The sequence below is a fragment of the Eumetopias jubatus genome, unplaced genomic scaffold (assembly GCF_037043125.1).
Source record: "Eumetopias jubatus isolate StellerSeaLion01/CBP00866 unplaced genomic scaffold, mEumJub1_p1.0 scaffold_3, whole genome shotgun sequence".
Lineage (NCBI taxonomy): Eukaryota > Metazoa > Chordata > Mammalia > Carnivora > Otariidae > Eumetopias > Eumetopias jubatus.
The window spans coordinates 164,312,588-164,332,632 of NW_028274809.1; the positions used below are offsets into that span (position 1 = coordinate 164,312,588).

Here is a 20,045-nt window from a genome sequence, read left to right on the forward strand (position 1 = left end):
AGGTGGGGGTGGATAAAATGGGTATAGGTGATCAAAAGGTAAGGTTATAAAATAAGTCATGGTGGTGTAATGTACAGCATGGTGACTATCAATAATACTGTATTGCTTATCTGAAAGTTGCTGAGAGTAAATCTTAAGAGTTCTCATCACAAGAAAAAAATAGTTGTAACTGTGGTGATGGATGTTTACGCTTATTATGGTGATCATTTCGCAATATATACAAAATGTAATTGTTATGTGATACACAAGAAACTAGCATAATGTTATATGCCAATTATATCACAATAAAAATTTTGTTTTAATTTGAAGCAAATAAGTCATATAATATACCCAAGGTCACACAGCTAAAAAGTGGTAGAGCCAGGACTGAAAACCAGTCTAGCTTCAGAGTCCAAGCTCTTACACTTCACTAAAATGCCATCAAAGTCACTGACTCCATTAGGTTTGCATCCTTCAACTACTCTACAGGACATGTAAAATATAATCCACAGTAAATTCATTCAACACTGACATAACTCATTTGCCTTGTTCTTGTTCCTTGAATGCAAGCTTGTTCCCACCTCAGAGCCTTTATAATTTTCTATAACACTCTTCCTCCAGATCTGCCTTCCCATCATTATGATTTAACTTAAATCTCGAGATCTGTCCTGACCACCCTACCTAAAATAGCTCTCCTGCTATAAATCGTCTATCACATATATTCGGTTTTATTTCTTTCATAGTTACTTATCACTACCTGAAACTATCAGTTCTCTATTTCTCCCACTAGAGTGAAAGTTCCAAGAGAGTAGAGCTCTTGTCTATTTTGCTCACTGGTACATCTTCAGCACATAAAACAGAGCCTGGCACACAGCAGACAGTTGTTATTTACAGAATGGATACCAAAAACTGTGCTGTATGTTGGGATTACTAAAAAGAATAGGATACGGTTCTTATCCTCAATAAACTCTAGTCTTTATAAATACTAACTCCTCCCTTTCTATATTAAAGGAAGACTAGCCCTTAATTTTTTTCAATGGCTAACCTCTCCACCTGACATCTTAAACATGTCTCTGAGATCTCTCTTTGACCTCTCTCCATCAATTATCCTCTCTCACTTCTTTAATTTCTCCTTCTCCATTCACTGAACATTTCCCACCCACTCACCCATATTTGAATATCCTTTCCTCAACCCTGCAACTCCCTGTTACCCCAACATCTCTCAATGACTCCTCACATCTCTCTATGACCACTTCCTCAAAATTTACCCAGTGACCTGGAAAATGTTCTCACTTTTTTAAGCATTTAACACTGCTGAGGATTTTCAATCCACTTTCTTAAGACCAGAGGTGCCACTGTCTCACAGCTGTCTTAATTCTTTATCTCTTTTTTTTTTCAGCTTCCTTCACTATCTCCTCTCTCTCACACTTTTAAATTTGAAGCTCACTAGAACTTCATCCTCTATTCTTGCTCTATTCTCTTTGAAAGATCTCATCTTCTCCTCTAACTCAACTAGTGCTCCTATTCAAATAATTGTACCGTTCATTCACAACCTAAATCCTAGCTCCACTTGCCCTGTCATATTTAACAAAAATGTGACTGAATTCTTAAGTAAATCCTCAATAAAGGATAGTTGCAGGCTCACTTAGATAAAATAATGTGAACTAAAATAAGCAATAATGTTCTGAACAAGCACTAGAAGGCAATATTACACACCTTAAGGTTGGTTTCCATGACTACTTCTTGAAATATTTGAACTAATTCTTCATTAATTGTAATTGACAGGTTGTACAAAAATGGATCAATGACCAAAAATCACTAATAAATGTTATATATCTGATTAATCTATATTAATTTTGTCTAAAACTGTAATATAGCTTGAGATACACAAACCTGTATTATTACACAAGTATACTAGAAGAAAGTTAAAATAGGAATACCAGTCACAAATTATGTCTGGAACAACATACAAAATAAATTCAAGTTCTTTGAGAGGGGTTTGTAAAGATGTACCTAAAGTGCCATAATTCAGAGACTCACAGCTCAAAATTATACCAATCAGAGCAAACTGTCTAATGACGTTTGGTGCTGTTTTCAAAAAACATGAGCAAGAAATAGGTTTGTGCCACTGTTTAGATAGCAAAAGGTAGTTACATACATTTATACCCATATGATAAACTGCCCAATCCTGTAAACAATTATAGACATGAGAAGACTGGTTTACCCAGAAAAAATGTGAACAAAGCTCCATCTTCACAACTCTGCAATGGGTAAGAGCCCCAGTACACAATGGTAAACTACAAATACCTGATGTAACAGCCTAGTCCCTTTCATAATTAAAGGACATCTTGTTATTGCCTAATACACTGCACATTCAATAAATGCAGTAAACTCTGGAACTTATTTGACAAAATACTACTATGCTTTCCCCATGTGTTGCAAGAAGCTGTGAGAAAAAAGATGAAGCCAACTCCCAATTACCACTGTCAAAGCCAAGCTGGTGAAACAAGTCAATCATCATCCTTCAGGGTATGTGGCATGTAAGGACATGGAAAAGAACACAATAGGAGAGCCCTCAGCAAAAAGACACCCACATTTTAAGAAAAAGAAAATGAAAGTGATTTAACATCTCCTACATCAAGGAATCTGAAGATACAGGGAGCCTAGGAAGAGATGTAGGAGGCACTCAAATTTTCTAGATGGTGGCAACTAAACACTGTATAAGCAGTCATATTTTGAAATTCTACAGCTTTCCCCCTTTCCCTACAAAACCCCCACACCCCCCTTTACTCTAAAGCCTATAAATGGGAGGAAATAGAACATAAGATGAAGGGAAATGGCTGATGGGACATCAGAACACAAGTGCAGCTGCAATCACATCTCTAGAATACCAAAAGGTCCAGTTACCAAAGTACAGCTCTAAAAATCTCTATCAGACATCCTTCACATCCACATAAATCTCCTTCTGCACCCCCTTTGCATAAATCTCTTAAATTTAAACTCCATGCCTTATCCAACAGCATGATTATCTAAAACTCATCCTATATATATGACACTATCCTTAACCTATACCATTGCTCCCCTTTAGTGAAAGGCAGATTTTTTTTTAAGGGAGGTGGAAAGTGGAGGATGGAATATCACGGGGGGGGGGTGGTAGAATACGTGCAAATACCATTGCGGCAGAGATACTGGAAACGCCACTTCCCTCACCACTCTTGCAAATTCTCTCCGTGCAATGCCCTCTTACCCTCTACCAATCCCTCCTCCCTCCTCAACAATACACACACACGTGTCATAACCGACCCGCACCATCACCTTTTCTAACATCACATGCTACCTCCCACTCTCACTAACCCCCCACAAAGACAGTCACACACACACGGCAGAAATTGTTGCCACCGCACCCTATCTCAGTAAGTGCTTCCACCACCCAGCATCATGCGCTTGCAGAAAGACAGCTCAGTAAACAGGTACGCAGACACACATACATGCATACATACATACACACGCACGCACACACATGGGGCATGTGGCCCAAGGAACAGCCCTGGAGACGCACCTGGAGGCTGGGTGTCCAGCGCCGCTGCCCCCCTGGTCCCTGTCACTGAGCGCAGCTGTGTAAATCCTCCGGTAGCGGTCGGCCAGGGCCCGGCCTGACAGCAGCAGCTGGTAGTGACCCCGGGAGTCCGCGGCCGGCAGCCCCAGCCCAAGCCCCGCGGCAGCCACGGAGCCCTCGGGAACCGGCATGAACAGCGCCCCCGGCGCCGGGGAGGAAGAGATGGTGGCGGCCGGGAAGAATCCGTCCCCGCCGGGCCCCGAGGAGGCGGCGGCGGGGGAGGCAGTCGCTGAGCACATCATCATCCTCGCCGCCGCCGCCGCCTCGTCCCTGCGGGCCGGGCAAGCAGACACGCGCGCGCACACACAGTCCTTTTCCAACTACGACGTCTCCGGCGGCGGCCTCTCGTTCTCGCAGCAGGAGACTACAAAGACAGCGTCCTCCTCCTCCGTCTTCTCCTTCTCCCCCCTGCGCCGCCCTCGCCGCTACTGGGACCGCTCATCTAACCCCGCCACCTCGGGAGTGTGAGGAGGAGGCGGTGCCGCCGCTGCCGCCGCCGCCACCGATGCCACCGCCGGGGCTACCCGCAATGGGAAGCTGCCGTCCGCACTGGGCATGCGCCACTCCTCGCACATGCTCAGTAACTCCTGCCCGTTACCCTCCCCACCCCCCCTCGCCACCACTCCCTCCGCCTCAGGGCTTTGGGTGTGGGGCGTTTGAGTTGTGCGGAATCTGAAAGAAATCCACTTCTCCGGGTTTTACTAGCAGCTTGAGGAAGAGTAAGGAAAGTGCTGGGAAGGCTGTCAGCTACAGGCTCTTGGCTTCAGGTAATGGGGTTCCTCTCCAGGTGGGAGAAGTTGGACCTGAAAGAGGGAATGTCCCCCCCCCACCGGAGAATGAGTGTTACGCACTCTTCTGCTACTTTTTCTCAAAGTGTGTGCTGCCAACATGAAGATTTACTGGGAACAGCGCTGGTTAATTCAGAATCAAAGGCAGGGAAGGCCAGCCAAACTGGAAGTATCTCTGGCGGTTTTATTTTGGATTTTTTTTATCATTAGGATTAAAATGGCTTTTATTTCGAAAAACAGGTAGTAAGCTAGTGCATTCTCTTTTCTATGAAAGTAGAATTCACAGATAATTGACATTCCTAAGTTCTATTCTCAACATTTACCACAGAGCTAAACCTTAATGCAGTAGTACTTTTCTGACATGTTGACCCCACACTCATCCTTAGAGTCCACTTTTATCTCTTGATAGTGGTCACTTAATGGCTTATCTTTTTCTGCCCAGACTTACATTAGTAGAGATAATTCTTGAATCTGACCTGAAGCTGTTAACTCTATGTGTAACATCTGAAAATGTCATATTTACCAAAGATCTTATCATTTTATCTCCTAAAACGTAACATTTGCTAAGTCCTTTGTGCCAAGGTCTTCTACTAACCCCTTGTAAGTAAGTGCTCTAGAAATGCGTGTGCCAATGAATTCTGATCCCTAAGTTTTTCCATTTAACTCTCAATTTGAAGAGTTCACCTAATTCATACTCCTGACAGAAATCATTTCCTAATCCTATCATTCCCAGTACTATTTTCTTTATCTACTTACTGGCTTTTCTTTTAAAAAAGATTTATTTATTTATTTATTTTGGGGGGGCTTGCATGCTTGTATGCACAGGAAAGGGGGGACACTCCTAGAAACCCAGGACCCCTGAGACTTTGGCCTGAGCAGAAACCATGAGTCCACTGCTCTACCCACTGAGCCACCCAAGCACCCCTTTACTTACTAGCTCTTAAGTCTATGCCCTTTCCACAAATGTGCTTCTCAAAAAACGAAACCCAAAACCTTGTTTAGTATTTTGAAAAGTATAAACAAGGAGTGGAGAAATAAATTAATTCTAGCTTTTGGGGGGAGAAAGTGCTAAAGTAGTGCATTTTACCTGGGGCTTTACCATATGGATGTCATTTTGATTTAAGAAAATGATAGTTACAAGTGGGATAATAAAAACATAGGGACAAAGGACTGGCATGGGAAGTGATGGTATTTTAGCACTGTGAGTAGCCCTGTTAAACAGGTTTTGTACTTGTGTCCTTGTCCTCAACTATGAGCTCATGAACAAGAGCTTCTTATTTATCTTTGTGTCTTCCTCAGCCCCTAGTCTAGAAACTGGCACGTAGTAGGTCACCAGTAATTATTTGTTAAACTAAATTCCCGTCCTGATGCTTCACAGTGTTAAACCTCAGCATTGCACAGGAAGCTCCCCCTCCCTCCCAACCCAAAGACAAGGTATTGAAGCAGTGAAGTGCTAGTACAGTTAAAGGCCTGAACAAGTAGGAGCTGCAAGGACTCATTACTGTTGATCAGCCAGCCAGGTAGCCAACAGGCTCTGACAAACCAGAATTTAGATCCTGACTCTGCTATTTGTATGTCTTTGGGTAAATTTCATCCTCTGAATAATGGTCAAACTAATGTTGCATGAGATGGTAGGAGGGCTTCAAACATCTAGGATATCCACCTTGGCACATGGCTTTTCACAAATTGTAACACACAGAACAAACCACTAGACTTTTCGGTGAGGACAGTAAAGGTGTCTGTGTCTGTTCCCCCATTACATTCTCAGCTCCTAGTTCAGGCTCTGGCCCTAAGCAGGAGAGAACCATGTATTGGCTGAATGAATGAATGAATGAATAAATGAATGAATGAATGAATGAATGAATGTCGCCTGCAAAGAGAAGCATTTCCAGTTCAGGTTTAGGTAGTGGCTTGCTCAGTCACAGCCCTTTTGGAGTTTCTAATGGGGATAGAACCCACGGGCTGCACGGTTCTCAGAGTTCTTCCCACCCCTTAGTTTCGCTTCAGTTTTTACCACACGCTTCTGTCCCAGGCAGGCCCCTTCCTGAGCCTTCTGGGTACACGCAAAAACCCGGTAACTGGATAATTTCCTGTGAAACCCGTTGTCATTGAGCGGTGCAACTAGGCGTGCGCGGAGTGGCACACATGCTCACTTAGGTGGCGGAGAGTGGCGTTTCTGTTGCGGTTGGCCGCATTTCCTTCCACGGCAGTGGCAACGGCCGTTCTACTCCAAATTGATAGCCAATGCAGTTTTTTCTCTTCCGCCGCCTCCTCTTTCCTGCCTGGGCACTGCGCGCTCCCTGGGCACTGCTGCAGCTACTGCCGTGGCAGCTGGGCACTTGGGAAGCTTCCCTTGGGTTGGCGGGGAGTGGGGCGCATGCCGGGAACGAAAGGGCATTTGGAGTCACCCTTAATTCCACTGCCAAGGGGATTTGAGGGGAGGGTGGTCCCCAAGGCAAGTCGCGAGAGCCACCTGAACCGTCGCTGCATACGGGAGCGAGCTGTGGGTTTCTCGCCGCATGCAAAGCGAGAGTCCCCTCCTGCCCATCCTGCGCGTACTACTGCTGAATGCCTCACGTTGCCTATGTGGTGGGCGTGGGGGTAGGGGGCTCTTGTTACTCAAAAAAATGCAGAATGAAAGAATATAGAGAGATTTGCTTTTGTTTTTCCAGCCCCACTGAGCGCGGCTCCAGTACTTTCCGCGCTGCCATCTTAGCTTTATCTTCTGGCCAGGCTGGGCGTGTGTGTGCCTTTGGTTCGGAGGGAGGGTGGAGGGAGCACTGGGCGGGTTGGGTGTCAGAATTGGCTAGACAAGACTTCTGGACACAATCGCACGCAAAGAATAACATTGAAGTAAGGCGAATCCTGACTTTACCCTTTTATAAATGAAACACATGTGTAGTGTTTTTTAGTCTTTGTGGTTGATAATCATGTTCATTTCTCAAAAGCATCTCTCCGCAATGATTGTGTAAGACTATGGCTTCATCTTTCATACGTATAATCACAGATTTTGTCTCTCTTTTCCACTTGAAATTGCAAACCTGGGAGTACAATTTTCTGAACTCTTCAGATTTGTCTTTTTTTATACTCTATATCTTTAAGGATATTTTTTGGGTTTTTTTTTTTAAAGGAAGCCATCAGCGCTGATGTAATAAATAACAGGCAGAAACCATAAAGTTTATGTAAGAGGACAATGATTGATGTTGTTAGTTTCATTTAAAAGGTTAATATTGTACTAAAGCTATAAGATTACAAACACAGGAAACACGTATGTTATGAGGAACACGGAGACTGCTGAAAATGCTGTGGTCAAGTCAAGAGTCGGGTTTGTTTCCCAAATTTGTACAACAGTGTTGGAACATTTAAAAACAAAATTGGTAGCTGAGACCATTTTAAAACAAACTTAGTAGCTGAGAACAATTTGGAAGGAAAAGAATGATCAAGCTTGAAGAGTGACGAAACATTTCACTCTTTGGTAACCTTCCCTTAGGGACCCTGATTCTACATTCTTGACAAAATGACCATATGCACTTAAAATGAAAATTATTTTATGTACTATATTTAAATACTCCAAAATGAACAGAAAAAATTCAACATGGTAATTTTAATTCTTTTAAACAAAAATTGCATATTGGATCCCCTAGATATCTTGACCTCTTGCTTTAAACAAATGTTATTTCTAGAGCCTTGGAAGATTCCGTAATTTGTAGGCATGAAGAGTTAATGCTTTTTTATTTTTATTCATATTAGCTTTTAAAGATACAGATTTTATGTTTTCCTATAAACAAAAAATTTAGATTCTAGGGGGCTTGAGGTAAATATGGATATTTTCAGCCCTGAAAAATTATTCGAAATGTGAGGATATTCTTTGAAGTATGTGAAATTCATTAACAAATATTTGAATGCAAATCATATTTAAAAAATCTTATTGTTGTGATGCATTTTAGTCCAAAAGAAGCTTTACAGATGATAAAGGCATATAAAGTATAACTCTTTGCAAGAGAAATGTAAGAATCTTGCATTTTAACCTTGAAAACTTCACTGTGGTTTATAAATTATTAGGTTGGTCATTATTACTAAGATTAAATAGTTTAATAATTAAATCATATCTTCCTAAACCCTAAAGGACTATTAAAATTCTTACATAATAGTAATTTTATCATATCAACATTTCCTTGAAATATATTCTTGTTGTTGTTTTTTATTTTATTATGTTATGTTAATCACCATACATTACATCATTAGTTTTTGATGCAGTGTTCTGTGATTCATCGTTGCTTATAACACCCAGTGCTCCATTCAATATGTTCCCTCTTTAATACCCATCACCCAGGCCAACCCATCTCCCCACCCCCACCCCTCCAGAACCCCCAGTTTGTTATTGTTTTTAAGATAGTTCTTGGCTAAGCCAGATATCGGGATATATCTAAATGGGTCTAAAATGATTACACTAAGCGTGATCTTATTTTAAAGACATGTACCCTCTTTCAGGCTATGTTTTCTCATCAATAAAATGAGGATAATAAGAGCAACTACTTCAATAGATTCTTTGAGGATTATGTTAAATAATATATATGAAGGACTTGCTTAGCACACTACCTGTCAGGCATAATTATTATTATTAATAGTATGTGTGGTCTCCCTTATTTGAGGTGTATCCCAGTCTTGTGCCAAAAGAAGAAAACAGTTATACACTTTGAGTTATATACACTTGGATTTGGAAGTATGTTTTTTTAACAGAGTCCTTTTCACAAACACAGATTTACTGTATCTTGACATGACAAGAATAATAGAATCCAAAGATTATTTGTTTCCCTAAAACACTCTGCTCTCGTATGATTTGTTAATTCACAAAACATATTGCTTACTTTCATTAAGTTCAGTGAGTTTTTGGAATTCCAACCGATGGTTATTGCATTTTGACACATAATAGTCAAAACAGATCATAGTTTCTTCTCAAATGGCTGGTGGCTGTGGTACACTTCTAGGGTCAAAAATTGTATACCATCCATGGCTCACATTCTCTGTTAATTTATCTGTCATTAACATGAAAGTTTTAGCACCACCTGGTTCAAATTCCTGTTTTGATCAATATTTTTACTAACAAACTGAGGGTTCCAGAGGGGAAGGGGGTGGGGGGGATGGGTTAGCCTAGTGATGGGTATTAAAGAGGGCACGTACTGAATGGAGCACTGGGTGTTATACGCAAACAATGAATCATGGAACACTACATCAGAAACTAATGATGTAATGTATGGTGATTAACATAACATAATAAAATTTAAAAAATTGAAAAAAAGTAAAAATAAATTGATTTATTAGTTCTTCATAATTAATTCTCTTAAAAAGATTTTGCCTCTTTTTATCATATCAGGTTTGCCTTCATACTGGGCCAGAAGCTGTTTAAAAGCTTTTTAAAACATATAATACATGAAAAATAGTTTATACTTACCTAAATTAATTTTTGGTGACAATATTTTCTTAGTTTAGACAGAATGCTCTTATCTGTATGATGTCACATGTTGGGACCTAAATTATTTATGTGGTAGAGCAAAGACAACATTGCTTCTGGAGAAAAACTGCGGTTTCCACACAAGTATTCCTAAAGTCCACCTCTACATGCAGGTGGGATGGAGTGGCAGTCATATGCTTATTTGTTCCTGAGTGCATTCCTCTCCCATTTCCCTGCTCTGCTCTGTACAGCAAGGGAGTGAGCCCTGCAAACTCCGTTTTCTGGGCTCCCTTGCCAGCTAGCTTCAAATTAGATTCAGCCAATGGAGTGAGACAGATGGTTGGGAAGTGGAAAGAGGGGAAAAAGTCATGCCTCCAGACCTCCTACTCCCACCTCTCTGCTTTGGGCAACATGTCCTTTGTGGTTCTACTCCTGCTGGGCAACTTCTCCTTCTGTGATCCAGTTCTAGCCAGGTAATGTCTGTTGTGGAACCAGTTCTCACTGGGCAGCCCCAGCTCCTAGAATCTGGTAATAGCATCTCCTCCTTTGGTCTCTTCAGCCCTAGACATTATAGTGGCTTCCTGCAGATATCAGTCCTTAGATGCCCTGTCCTTCATTGGGCTTTTCAGCTCCTTCACTACTGTTGCAATTAGTTCCTCATATTCAATTCCCTCTCTTAATGACCTGGCATGCGCCTTTCTGTTTTCCTGTTTGAACCTGAGTGGTACGGATAGTCTTCCATCCAAATAATAGACTTGATTTGGCTTCTCAGCCAAATGATGGCATTTTATCATCTCATATCTGGTCTTTAAAGCTTGTGCTTCTGAGCTCAGTCAGCCAAACAGAAACCTGGTTTGAAAACAAAATTGATTGTTTCACCACACCCAGTCCAAATGCACCTCCCCCACCACCTTCCTTGCCTGCCTCTACTTTAAAGACTGGAAAAAGTGAAATATGCTCTCTGTGAACCTCTCCTGCATTTAGGGTTGGCTTTAGGACACAATTCAGGCAGCAAGATAGAGGAAAATCTGTTCTTATTGCTTCTGTCTCTCTTTCCACTTTAAAAATGGGCAGAATGGCTGACATTTGTAGCCGTGAGACAAGAGGTATGAAATAAAGGCCAAGAACATCACTGACATTGGCCTTGACATTATAAAGTCATTGAACAAAGTTTCAAACTTGTTTTTATGCAAGAAAAAGAACTCTAAATTGTCTCAGCTACTGTTAATGAAGTATTTTTTACTTGTAGATAAAAATGTTCCTACTCAATACACCAGCTCCAACATCTTGTCAAAAAAGTGTGCTTCCTATCTAGTTTCTATGAGTAGTCTGCCTGAAAGAAGAAATATTTATGACAAAATAGTAAAAGCATAAAAATCCACTCATTACCCTGGGTCCCAAATTTTCTTGCTTTATTCAAGTCAAACATCAGAAAGTTCGCTGAACGATATTTTATATCATGCCATTGGATTTATTAAAGATTTCTGCAGTGATGTGCCTCCCAGATAACCTTCCAGATCTGAGGCACTTATTTCCCTAGCTTCTGCAGTGTTGACTGCTCACAGCTAAGTCCCTTTTCATAAGTTACTCTTGGCTTTAGGGAACTGTCTCACTCAAGGTTCTACTCCATCCCCAGAGGGAGTCTGCATCAAATAACGGGTAGATGTGGTGTACAAAGATCTGGACTTCTGACCTTAATTCAAGGTGATTCTGAAGAGCCAGCCCTGCTCCAGAATTCTCCATGGAATTAGCTAAGGCCTTTGTTGTAATTGCATTGCAGTTCCATTTCTTTCTCTCTCTTGACCCATCCTGCTTTCCTCACTCATTCATAAGCAGTATTGTTGAAAGCACTGATCAATAAACTTCCTGCATGCAAGTCTCCATTTTTAAGTCTATTTCCCAAGGAAACTGACTTAAGTCATTTGGTATGGGGAGTGGTCTGAAAAAGTGAACTCTAAAATGGGATGGATATTGGAGCTTGATCATCCACTGATTGGTTGGCAATGGGGATCCCATCTGTTGTGGACAGTTTCTAGGGTGGCCCCATGATCTCCATCTCCTAATATACCTACCCCTATATAAGCCTTTCCCCTTATGTGGGGTATGACCTGAAAATTTCTTCTAACCAATAGGATATGGCAAAAATGACAGGATGTACACGATTACACGTATGTGATTAAGTTAGTGTTATATTATCACTCCCATCTTGCTGGGTCCTCCTCTTCCTTGTTGGCTTGGAAACAGGCTGCCATGTGTGAGCCACCACATGGAGAGGTACACATGGCAAGGAGCTGTTGGTAGTAGCCTCTGGCCTATAGCCATTAAGGACTGAGTCCCACATTCCGGCAGCCTGCAAGGAGCTGAATTCTGCTAAAAAACATATGGCTTTGGAAATGATTCCTTTCTCAGCTGAGTCTCAGATGAGACTGTAGCCCCAGCTGACACCTTGATTGCAGCCTTGCAGAGGACAGAACTAAGCCATGCCCAGTCTTCTAATGTACAGAAACTGTCAGATAGTAAGTGTGTGATAAAGTCAACCACTAAGTTTGTGACGGTACTATTATGCAGCAACAAAAAACCTAACAGACCATCACTGGTCTACTGGTGGTAGGCTGAGTGTGATAGCCCTGAGATGGGTAGAACTGTGCAATTGCTGAAACTTTTACTGGAGGTGAACTAAGATGGGATAGTTGCAGATAGAATGCATTTGTAGGTGCAATAGCCTAAGCTCTTGAGAGGCTTAAGGAAAGTGTTCATTATAAAGACATTGGAACTAGATTACTCTTGCTGAGCACCATAGATATACTGGGAAGAGACAATGAAATGCTGGAAGTTAGGGTTCCAGTGGTCTGAGACATGTCAGAAATCTCCTGCAAAGTAAAGGGTAAGTTATCACATCTCACACTTCCTACCACAAAGAAGGAGGGACAACACTTGCTAGGCTTCTCTGAGTCTGCAGGCATAATATTTACTTGAGAATATTGCTCTGACACATTTCCTGAATGACACAGATGGCTGCCAACTTTAAGTACTGCCCAGAACAGTAAAGGGCTCTGCATTATCTCTATCTCTGTGGAGGGAGCAGTTTTGCTTCTTAGAGCATACAACATGACAGTGCCTATGATATTAGATGTATCAGTGGTGGGGAAAGATGCTATGGAGTGAATGGGAAATTTCCATGGGAAAATCACAAAGAAAAGTGTTCTGAAGCAAGGTAAAAAAACAAAACAACAACAACAAAAACCAACTTTTAGCAAACAAAATCATGAAGTATAGAAAAATGGCTTCTGGTAGGTTATTTGGGCCCTGATAGAGACAGAGCACCTCACCATGAGATGTCAAGTTGTTGAACTGCCTATAAGGAGCTAAGTTTTGTCAGACCCACTAATTCATAAGGTCCAGTGGGCCCAGTAAAACCTGTGGTCAGAGTAAGTAATATACCTAGGATTGGACATGAGCAGGGCCAGAGCACAAGTAAGCTGCATGGATGTGTGGCCAGACTCCTATGTCCATCAACCATTATTGCACAGGTACCAGTGCAATAATGGGGCCTGGAGCCTCTTCAATCAATATGGTTGCATGGGATTATGGAGTCCCTTAAGACTGGCTGGTGGAGGAGAAAAAAGGCTGAGTTTGGTTCAAGCATAGGTTGACTTGGTAAGTAGGTGTAAGCTGAAATGAACTGCTGTTACACTATGATCTGATAGTGATGAAGCAAAATCCTCCCAATGGTTCACACTTCATGCGTTGTCCATAACATCCATTTTGCACATTAAAAGCAATGGCCTGAAGTAAGACTCATAGGTAGAGGCAGATGGCTTTGGTAATTGGTAGGGGCCCGGAAGTAGAAAGATTGAAAGATTGGGGAGAAGGAGGGCTGCGGAAGAGACATGTGAATGGACCTTTGAGAGTGGGCACGAAGTGTGGCAGTCTTTGAATCAGATCACCTGGTGACGCCCTTCAGAGAACATCTCATCATGGTAGAGATAATAAATGACCACATAGACAGGATGATTCCACCAGTTGATATCTGCTAGGCTCTGCTTTTGTCCACCCACTGGGGGCACAGAGAGCATATGCACAGAGTAGCTATGGTGCAGAGGTTATACATGGAACTTACAGTTCTCTGCCTTAACAATGCTGATCTAGCTACTGCCACAGCCAAATGTACAACCTGCCAGCAAAAGAAACCAACACTAAGCCCTTAATACAGCATGGTCCCTGAAGAAGACCAACCAGCCACTTGCAAAAAAAAATTGATTATATTCCATTCTAGAAAGGCCAGTGATTCAACTTGGGTGGGAGTGATACATATTCTGCTATGGATTTGCCTTCCCTGCCCACATTGGCCAGAACCATTATCTGAAGTCTTAAAGAGTTCTGTTTCACAGATATGGGATCCTGAAAAGCATTGTCTGAGACCAGGGGGTTCACTTTATAGTAAATAATGTGTGGCAGTAGATATATGTCTGTGGTAGACTGAATTATGACCCCCCCCTCCAAAATTACCCAGGTTGTAATCCTTAGAAGCTGTGAATATGTTACCGTACATGGAAAAAGGGACTTCGCAGATGTGATTAAGTTAAAGATCTTAGATGATCTAAATTTATTTGATCATTTATTGGACTATCCAGGTGGGTCCAATGTAACCACAAGAGATTTTTTTTTTAAAAAATATTTATTTTAGATAAAGAGAGAGAGGGAGTGTTGGGGGGCAGAGAGGTTGGAAGCCCAGCAGACTTCCCGCTGAGTGCAGAGCCCCATGTGGGACTTGATCTCACAACCCCAAGATCATGACCTGAGCCTAAATCAACAGTCAGCCACTAAACCAACTGAGCCACCCAGGTGCCCCAACAAGACTCTTATAAGAAGGAGGAACGTTGGTCAGAGTGAGAGAAAGCAATGTGACAATGGAAACAGAGTCAGAGAAGATGTGATGATAAGGAGAGGAGAGAGAGAGAGAGAGATTTAAAGATGCTATGCTGCTGACTTTGACTATGGAGAGAAGGCCATAAGCCAAAGAATGCAGGTGGCCTCTAGAAGCTGGAAAAGACAAGGAAATGAAGTCTTCCCTGGAGCCTCTACAAGAAATATAGCCCTGCTAACATCTTGATTTTAGGACTTCTGACCATCAGAAATATAAGATAGTAAATTTGGTTTGTTTTAACCCAGTAAATTTGTTACAGCAGTAAGAAGAAATAAATACAATGTCCATTGGATCCCTTACCCTATCACATAAAGTGCCACCCAGAACTTGCTGTTGATCGAATTGAAGGTGCAATTGGGGCACTAGTTACACATAATACACCTTAAATTAACAGCTATTACATGGCCCTGTATCCCTAATAGGTAGAATATATGAATTCAAGAATCCAGAGTGAAAGCAGTAGTGGCCCTACTCCCAATGAACCCTTAGAGAATATGTGACTAGGGGCCCACGACTCTCAGGAATGAGTGTGGGTGATCCTACAATGTAGGCCACCTAGACTAGCAGAGGTTCTAGCTGAAGGGAAAGGAAATCTAGGACAAGTGGGGAGGAGGGTCATTATGAATTTCCATTGTAGCAGTGAGACTCTAGCAACAAGGACAGTTGTTTATCCCACTTATTTTCCTCTTTTAGGTTTCTGCAGAAAAAAAAGAACCTAGAATCCTGCATATGGGGTGAACTCTCTAGAGAAGCAAATAAAATTGAGCAACGTTAGGAGTGAACTGAAATGGATATAGGTTGTTGCCCTCATTGACTGCCCTTTGTGACTGAGTCACTTCCCAGTGGCCAGATGTGTTGGCTGCTGACAGCTCACAACTGAGCCCTTCCTTCTCTGAGCGTAGTCTTCAGTGCAGGGTTGCTACTTGGATCATGATTGTGTCCCCTCCCTGAGGTACATTTTGTTTCAGTGACTTAACATTGCAGTGGTACAAGAGCCTAACCTTAATCCTTAATTTGGGAACAACTCTACAGGTCATCCCAATTCCGTAGCTCTCTTTGTGTTTGGCTGATGCTTCTCAACTGATCCTCAGTTCAACATTTCCCTCTACCTAAACTTACTTTTTTCACTTCTTTACAGGTTTTATTCCTAAGTATACTGTCTAATAAACTTCCTGCATGCAAGTTCTTGTTTCAGATCTGATTTCCTGGGGAACTTAAACTAGGACAGTTACTGTGAGTAATATATACCAAATTTGTCATTGCATTTGCTTGAAATATTGATGGCATTATTCATGCCACACCATGTTCTAAATTTCATTTTATAAGTAAGAACTAAAAAATTGCTTTCCCTAAAACCTATACTTTTTCTTTTTATTAATAAAAATTTCATAATTGATCATGATTCCCTTTGCATTTGGCTACTGAGAAACAGTAAATTTGGTATGTGCTACAGTCCTTTTTCAGGATCTGATAAAAAAATTATAAAAATTTATAGCAAATGAAAGGAAAAACTTATCTTTATTACAGAAATGGCAAGCAAGAAGACAGAGCTTAATATAAAGCCAAAAAAGCCCTCTTTTCTGAAACCCAGTTTTTTTTTTTAAGATTTTATTTATTTGACAGAGAGACAGCGAGAGAGGGAACACAAGTAGGGGGGGAGTGGGAGAGGGAGAAGCAGGCTTCCCGCTGAGCAGGGAGCCCAATGTGGGGCTCGATCCCAGGACCCTGGGATCATGACCTGAGCCAAAGGCAGATGCTTAATGACTGAGCCACCCAGGTGCCCCTGAACCCCAGATATTAACAGTTTCAGCCATCCACTCACTTTAATACTGTCAGGGTAGTCCTCCTTACATGATATGGAAGAGATTGTGTGTTCTCTGAAGGATGAAAAGGAGGAAGGGGCTGGGGCTATACATGTCCAATTTCTGCTTCCTAACTCAACAATGAAATAAGGTACTTCTCCTCCCCTTTTCATCCATCTTCTATCATCATCATTCTCCTGATCGTTAGAACATATCAGGCACCATGAACCAAAGACATCAGTTAGGCACTTGTAGCTCAGCATGACCTGTTGAGGGCCTCAGCTAAGGCAGTCAGCATAGAGGGGAGAGGACTGTTCAAGAGGTAAGATGCACAGAAAAAAGTGATCTAATGTGAAGGGTAGGAGAAACAGAGGATCCTAATGTGACTCCCAGATTCTGGGTGGATAACGGTGTCATTCACTGAGATGGGAAGCCAGGAAAAGAGGCTCTTTGGGGACAGGAGATTAAGAGTGCTGTTTATCTTCTCTAACATATTTCTTGGTCTGTTAAGAGAATGCTTTTAGAGGATGTGATCACTCCCCAACTTACACACACTCCTCTGCCATTGACTTTTGGTTTGGTTCATCCTATTTTCTACACAGCTATCATTTTTGAAAACTGTACTATATGCAATGAAATATTATCCAGCAATAAAAATGGACACATGGTACAACATGCAATGAACCTTGTAGATGTTATACTAAATGAAAGAAGCCAGACACAGAGGCCAGATATTGTATGATTCCATTTATACGAAACATCCAAAATAGATAAATCCATCGAAACAAAGCAGATTGTGGTTGCTTGGGGCTTGGGGAAGAGGGGGGATAGGGAGGGACTCCTTAACAGGTATTGTATTTTGGGGGGGTGGGGAGGATATGAGGAAATTGTTCTAGAATTAGGTAGTGTGGATGATTGCACAACTGTGCAAATATACTAGAAACCACTGAATTGTACACTTTAAGAGGATGAATTTGATGGCATATGAATTATATTTCAATAGAACTTATTTTAAAGATCTGCTTCAAAGCCTTCAGTGATTTTGTATTGGAATCATTAAAGTTAGCTGCCACAACAAACAATCCCTGTGAACTGCTTATTCTCTTTGCCCTTCCGAGCCATTCTCCCCTCACTGAGCAGCTTTGTGCCCCAGGAGGCTAGAGCTCCATGCACTGCCTCACCTGGGCTCTCCCAAGGCTGCATTCTCATTGGGTTTGCCCAATGGGGAGACCCTCTCAGGAGACTGAAAGAAAGGAGAAAAGGCAGGTGAAGGTATTTTTCTGGCTCTCTTCCCTTCTTGTTGTAGTGGCAATGTCCCTTCGTGACTTGGGTTCCTGCTGGGCTGTTCCTCCTCTGTGACTCCAGCTCTCAGGGCTCTGATAACTCTATTTCCTCTCTGCCTTTTCAATTGTAGGAGTGGGAACAGCTTCCTGACTCCCATGTTTCTTCCTTACCCTGCCCATACCTCTGAAAGTTTCCTTAAAGTCTTTTCATTTGGGGGCTCCTGGGTGACTTAGTCGGTTGAGTGTCCAATTCTTGGTTTCAGTTCAAGTCATGATCTCAGGGTCGTGGGATCGAGCCCTGTATTGGACTCTGCACTGGGTGTGGAGCCTGCTTAAGATTCTTTCTCTTTCTCCTTCTCCCTCTGCCCACCCCCCCCCCCCCGCCACCCTGCTCTCTCTATCTCTCTAAAATAAATAAAATCTTTAAAAAGAAAGTCTCTTCATTTGAACCATCTGGGATGATTTGTTTTCTGGTAGAATTCTGATCTATAACCCCCAAACCTCAGTGGCTTAACACAATAAAAGTTGACTCCTCACACATTTGATACAAGTCAGATAGCCCTCTTTTGCTATCTGGACCTCGCGGCCTCCATCACAAGGCAGGAAAAGAGTGAATTAGAAGATTGCAGAGGATGCTCTCTAAGGCCAGGCTTTCCTCTCTCCTACCCACATCCAATGCCCAGAACAAGTCACAGGGTCCCAAGCTAACTGCTACCATCGTGGCATGGTGAACATATGGCATTATCTCTGACGAGTACTACAAAATTGTCTTCATGTTTAAATGAACTGTGTAGTAGGGCATAAAATATATGTCACCATCTGGCCCCAGCCTACCTTGTTACCTTTATGGCTGCTAGTGTCTGTTCCATGCCATGCCTTTGCACAAGCTGTTCCTTCTGCCGGAGTTTTCATCCTCTGTCTTTTCCACTTGGATCACTTCAGAACTCAGCTCAATAATTAACTTCTCCAGGAAACTTATTCTGATAAGTTTCCCAGGGCTGATTTAACTATTGGTCCTCCATGGCATAACCATAGTGCCAGGAAAACATCTCCATCATAACATTTATCACTCTATGTTATAATTTCATTCCTTTCTTCATTTTGGCAATTGAGCTGTGAATTTCTTGAAGGCGTGGATTATATTTCATTTCTACCTTTCCCAGTACCTACCACTATAGTCACTATACAGATAATCATTTTAGTTAGTGGTTCTTAGCAAAGTTAGTATTATCCCCCTCAAGAGAGCATTTTGGAAATTTGTGGACATGTTTTTCATTGTCATAATAACCAGGAAACCCCACTGACATTTAGGGTATGGTCTAGAGGTAATAAACATCCTGCATTATATAGGACAGTCCCTCACAATGAAGAACACTTCCCTGTCCTGCAAGACTTTCAATTGTACCATTGGATCTTCAAATAGAAGAGAATCTGTTTATATTGGCTTGAATCTGGACCCTAATTCAGTTTTACATATAAATGATGTTTCAGTTGTCTATTGCTATATAATCGAACAACCCAGAATTTAGAGACTTAAAACATCAAAAGTTCATTATCTCCTATGTTTCTGTGGGATAACTGGCTCAATTGGCAAGTTCTTCTGTTCCATGTGATGTTGAGTGTTGCTGCACTCAGATGGGCTCAGTGGGGCTTGAGCATCCAAGATGGCTCTCTCTCACTATTGGGAGTTGATCTGGAGCTGTCAGTTGGAGCACTTCAGACCTCCTTCATGTGGTCTCTCCTTGTGTCTTGGGCTTCTCCTACCATTGTAACTGGGTTAACATTGACAAAATATTTATAAAATAATAGATATTTATATTTTTAATTATTAAATATGTGTAGTAAGTATAATTATACATAACACCAAGATATTTGTAGATAGAAGGGTAGATAGAAACAAACTTTTGTTTTAGTTTTCCCTTAAATTAGGGCATTGTATTTTTTTATTATGTATAAAGATAAGTTATATTATTAATTTAATATCAGGATTGTAAAGAAGTTGTTATACAATATTTGCTCTAAGGAGGAGGTGGGGTAATAGAGTTGAAAAACTACTGATCTGTGTGAACTGAACTGATAACTCTGGCATTCGCTTTTGGTTTCTGTGTTTGTCTTCTCTGGACACAAATGAACTCAAATCTCTAAAAATAATATGGGGAATATGAATAAATGAATGAATAAGTAAATAGCTAATTCTG

General features: G+C 41.6%; 2 protein-coding genes and 1 pseudogene across 13 annotated transcripts in view; 2 read left to right on the top strand and 1 right to left on the bottom strand.

Annotated features, from left to right (window-relative positions):
- Positions 1-4,108, bottom strand: part of MYCBP2 (MYC binding protein 2) — a 262,122-nt gene extending 258,014 nt beyond the window's left edge. For all 11 annotated transcript variants that reach the window (XM_028106119.2, XM_028106120.2, XM_028106122.2 and 8 more), the window contains exon 1: positions 3,539-4,108. In XM_028106119.2, coding sequence (XP_027961920.1) covers positions 3,539-3,840 — 302 coding nt within the window. In that variant the 5' untranslated portion in view covers positions 3,841-4,108. The remainder of the gene's footprint in view (positions 1-3,538) is intronic.
- A 129-nt stretch (positions 4,109-4,237) lies between these two features.
- SCEL (sciellin) overlaps positions 4,238-20,045 on the top strand; it is a 301,851-nt gene continuing 286,043 nt past the window's right edge. For both annotated transcript variants that reach the window (XM_028106136.2, XM_088022213.1), the window contains exon 1: positions 4,238-4,362. The gene's annotated coding sequence lies outside the window, so the exon portion shown is untranslated. The remainder of the gene's footprint in view (positions 4,363-20,045) is intronic.
- LOC114211528 (clusterin pseudogene) overlaps positions 6,761-20,045 on the top strand; it is a 56,038-nt pseudogene continuing 42,753 nt past the window's right edge.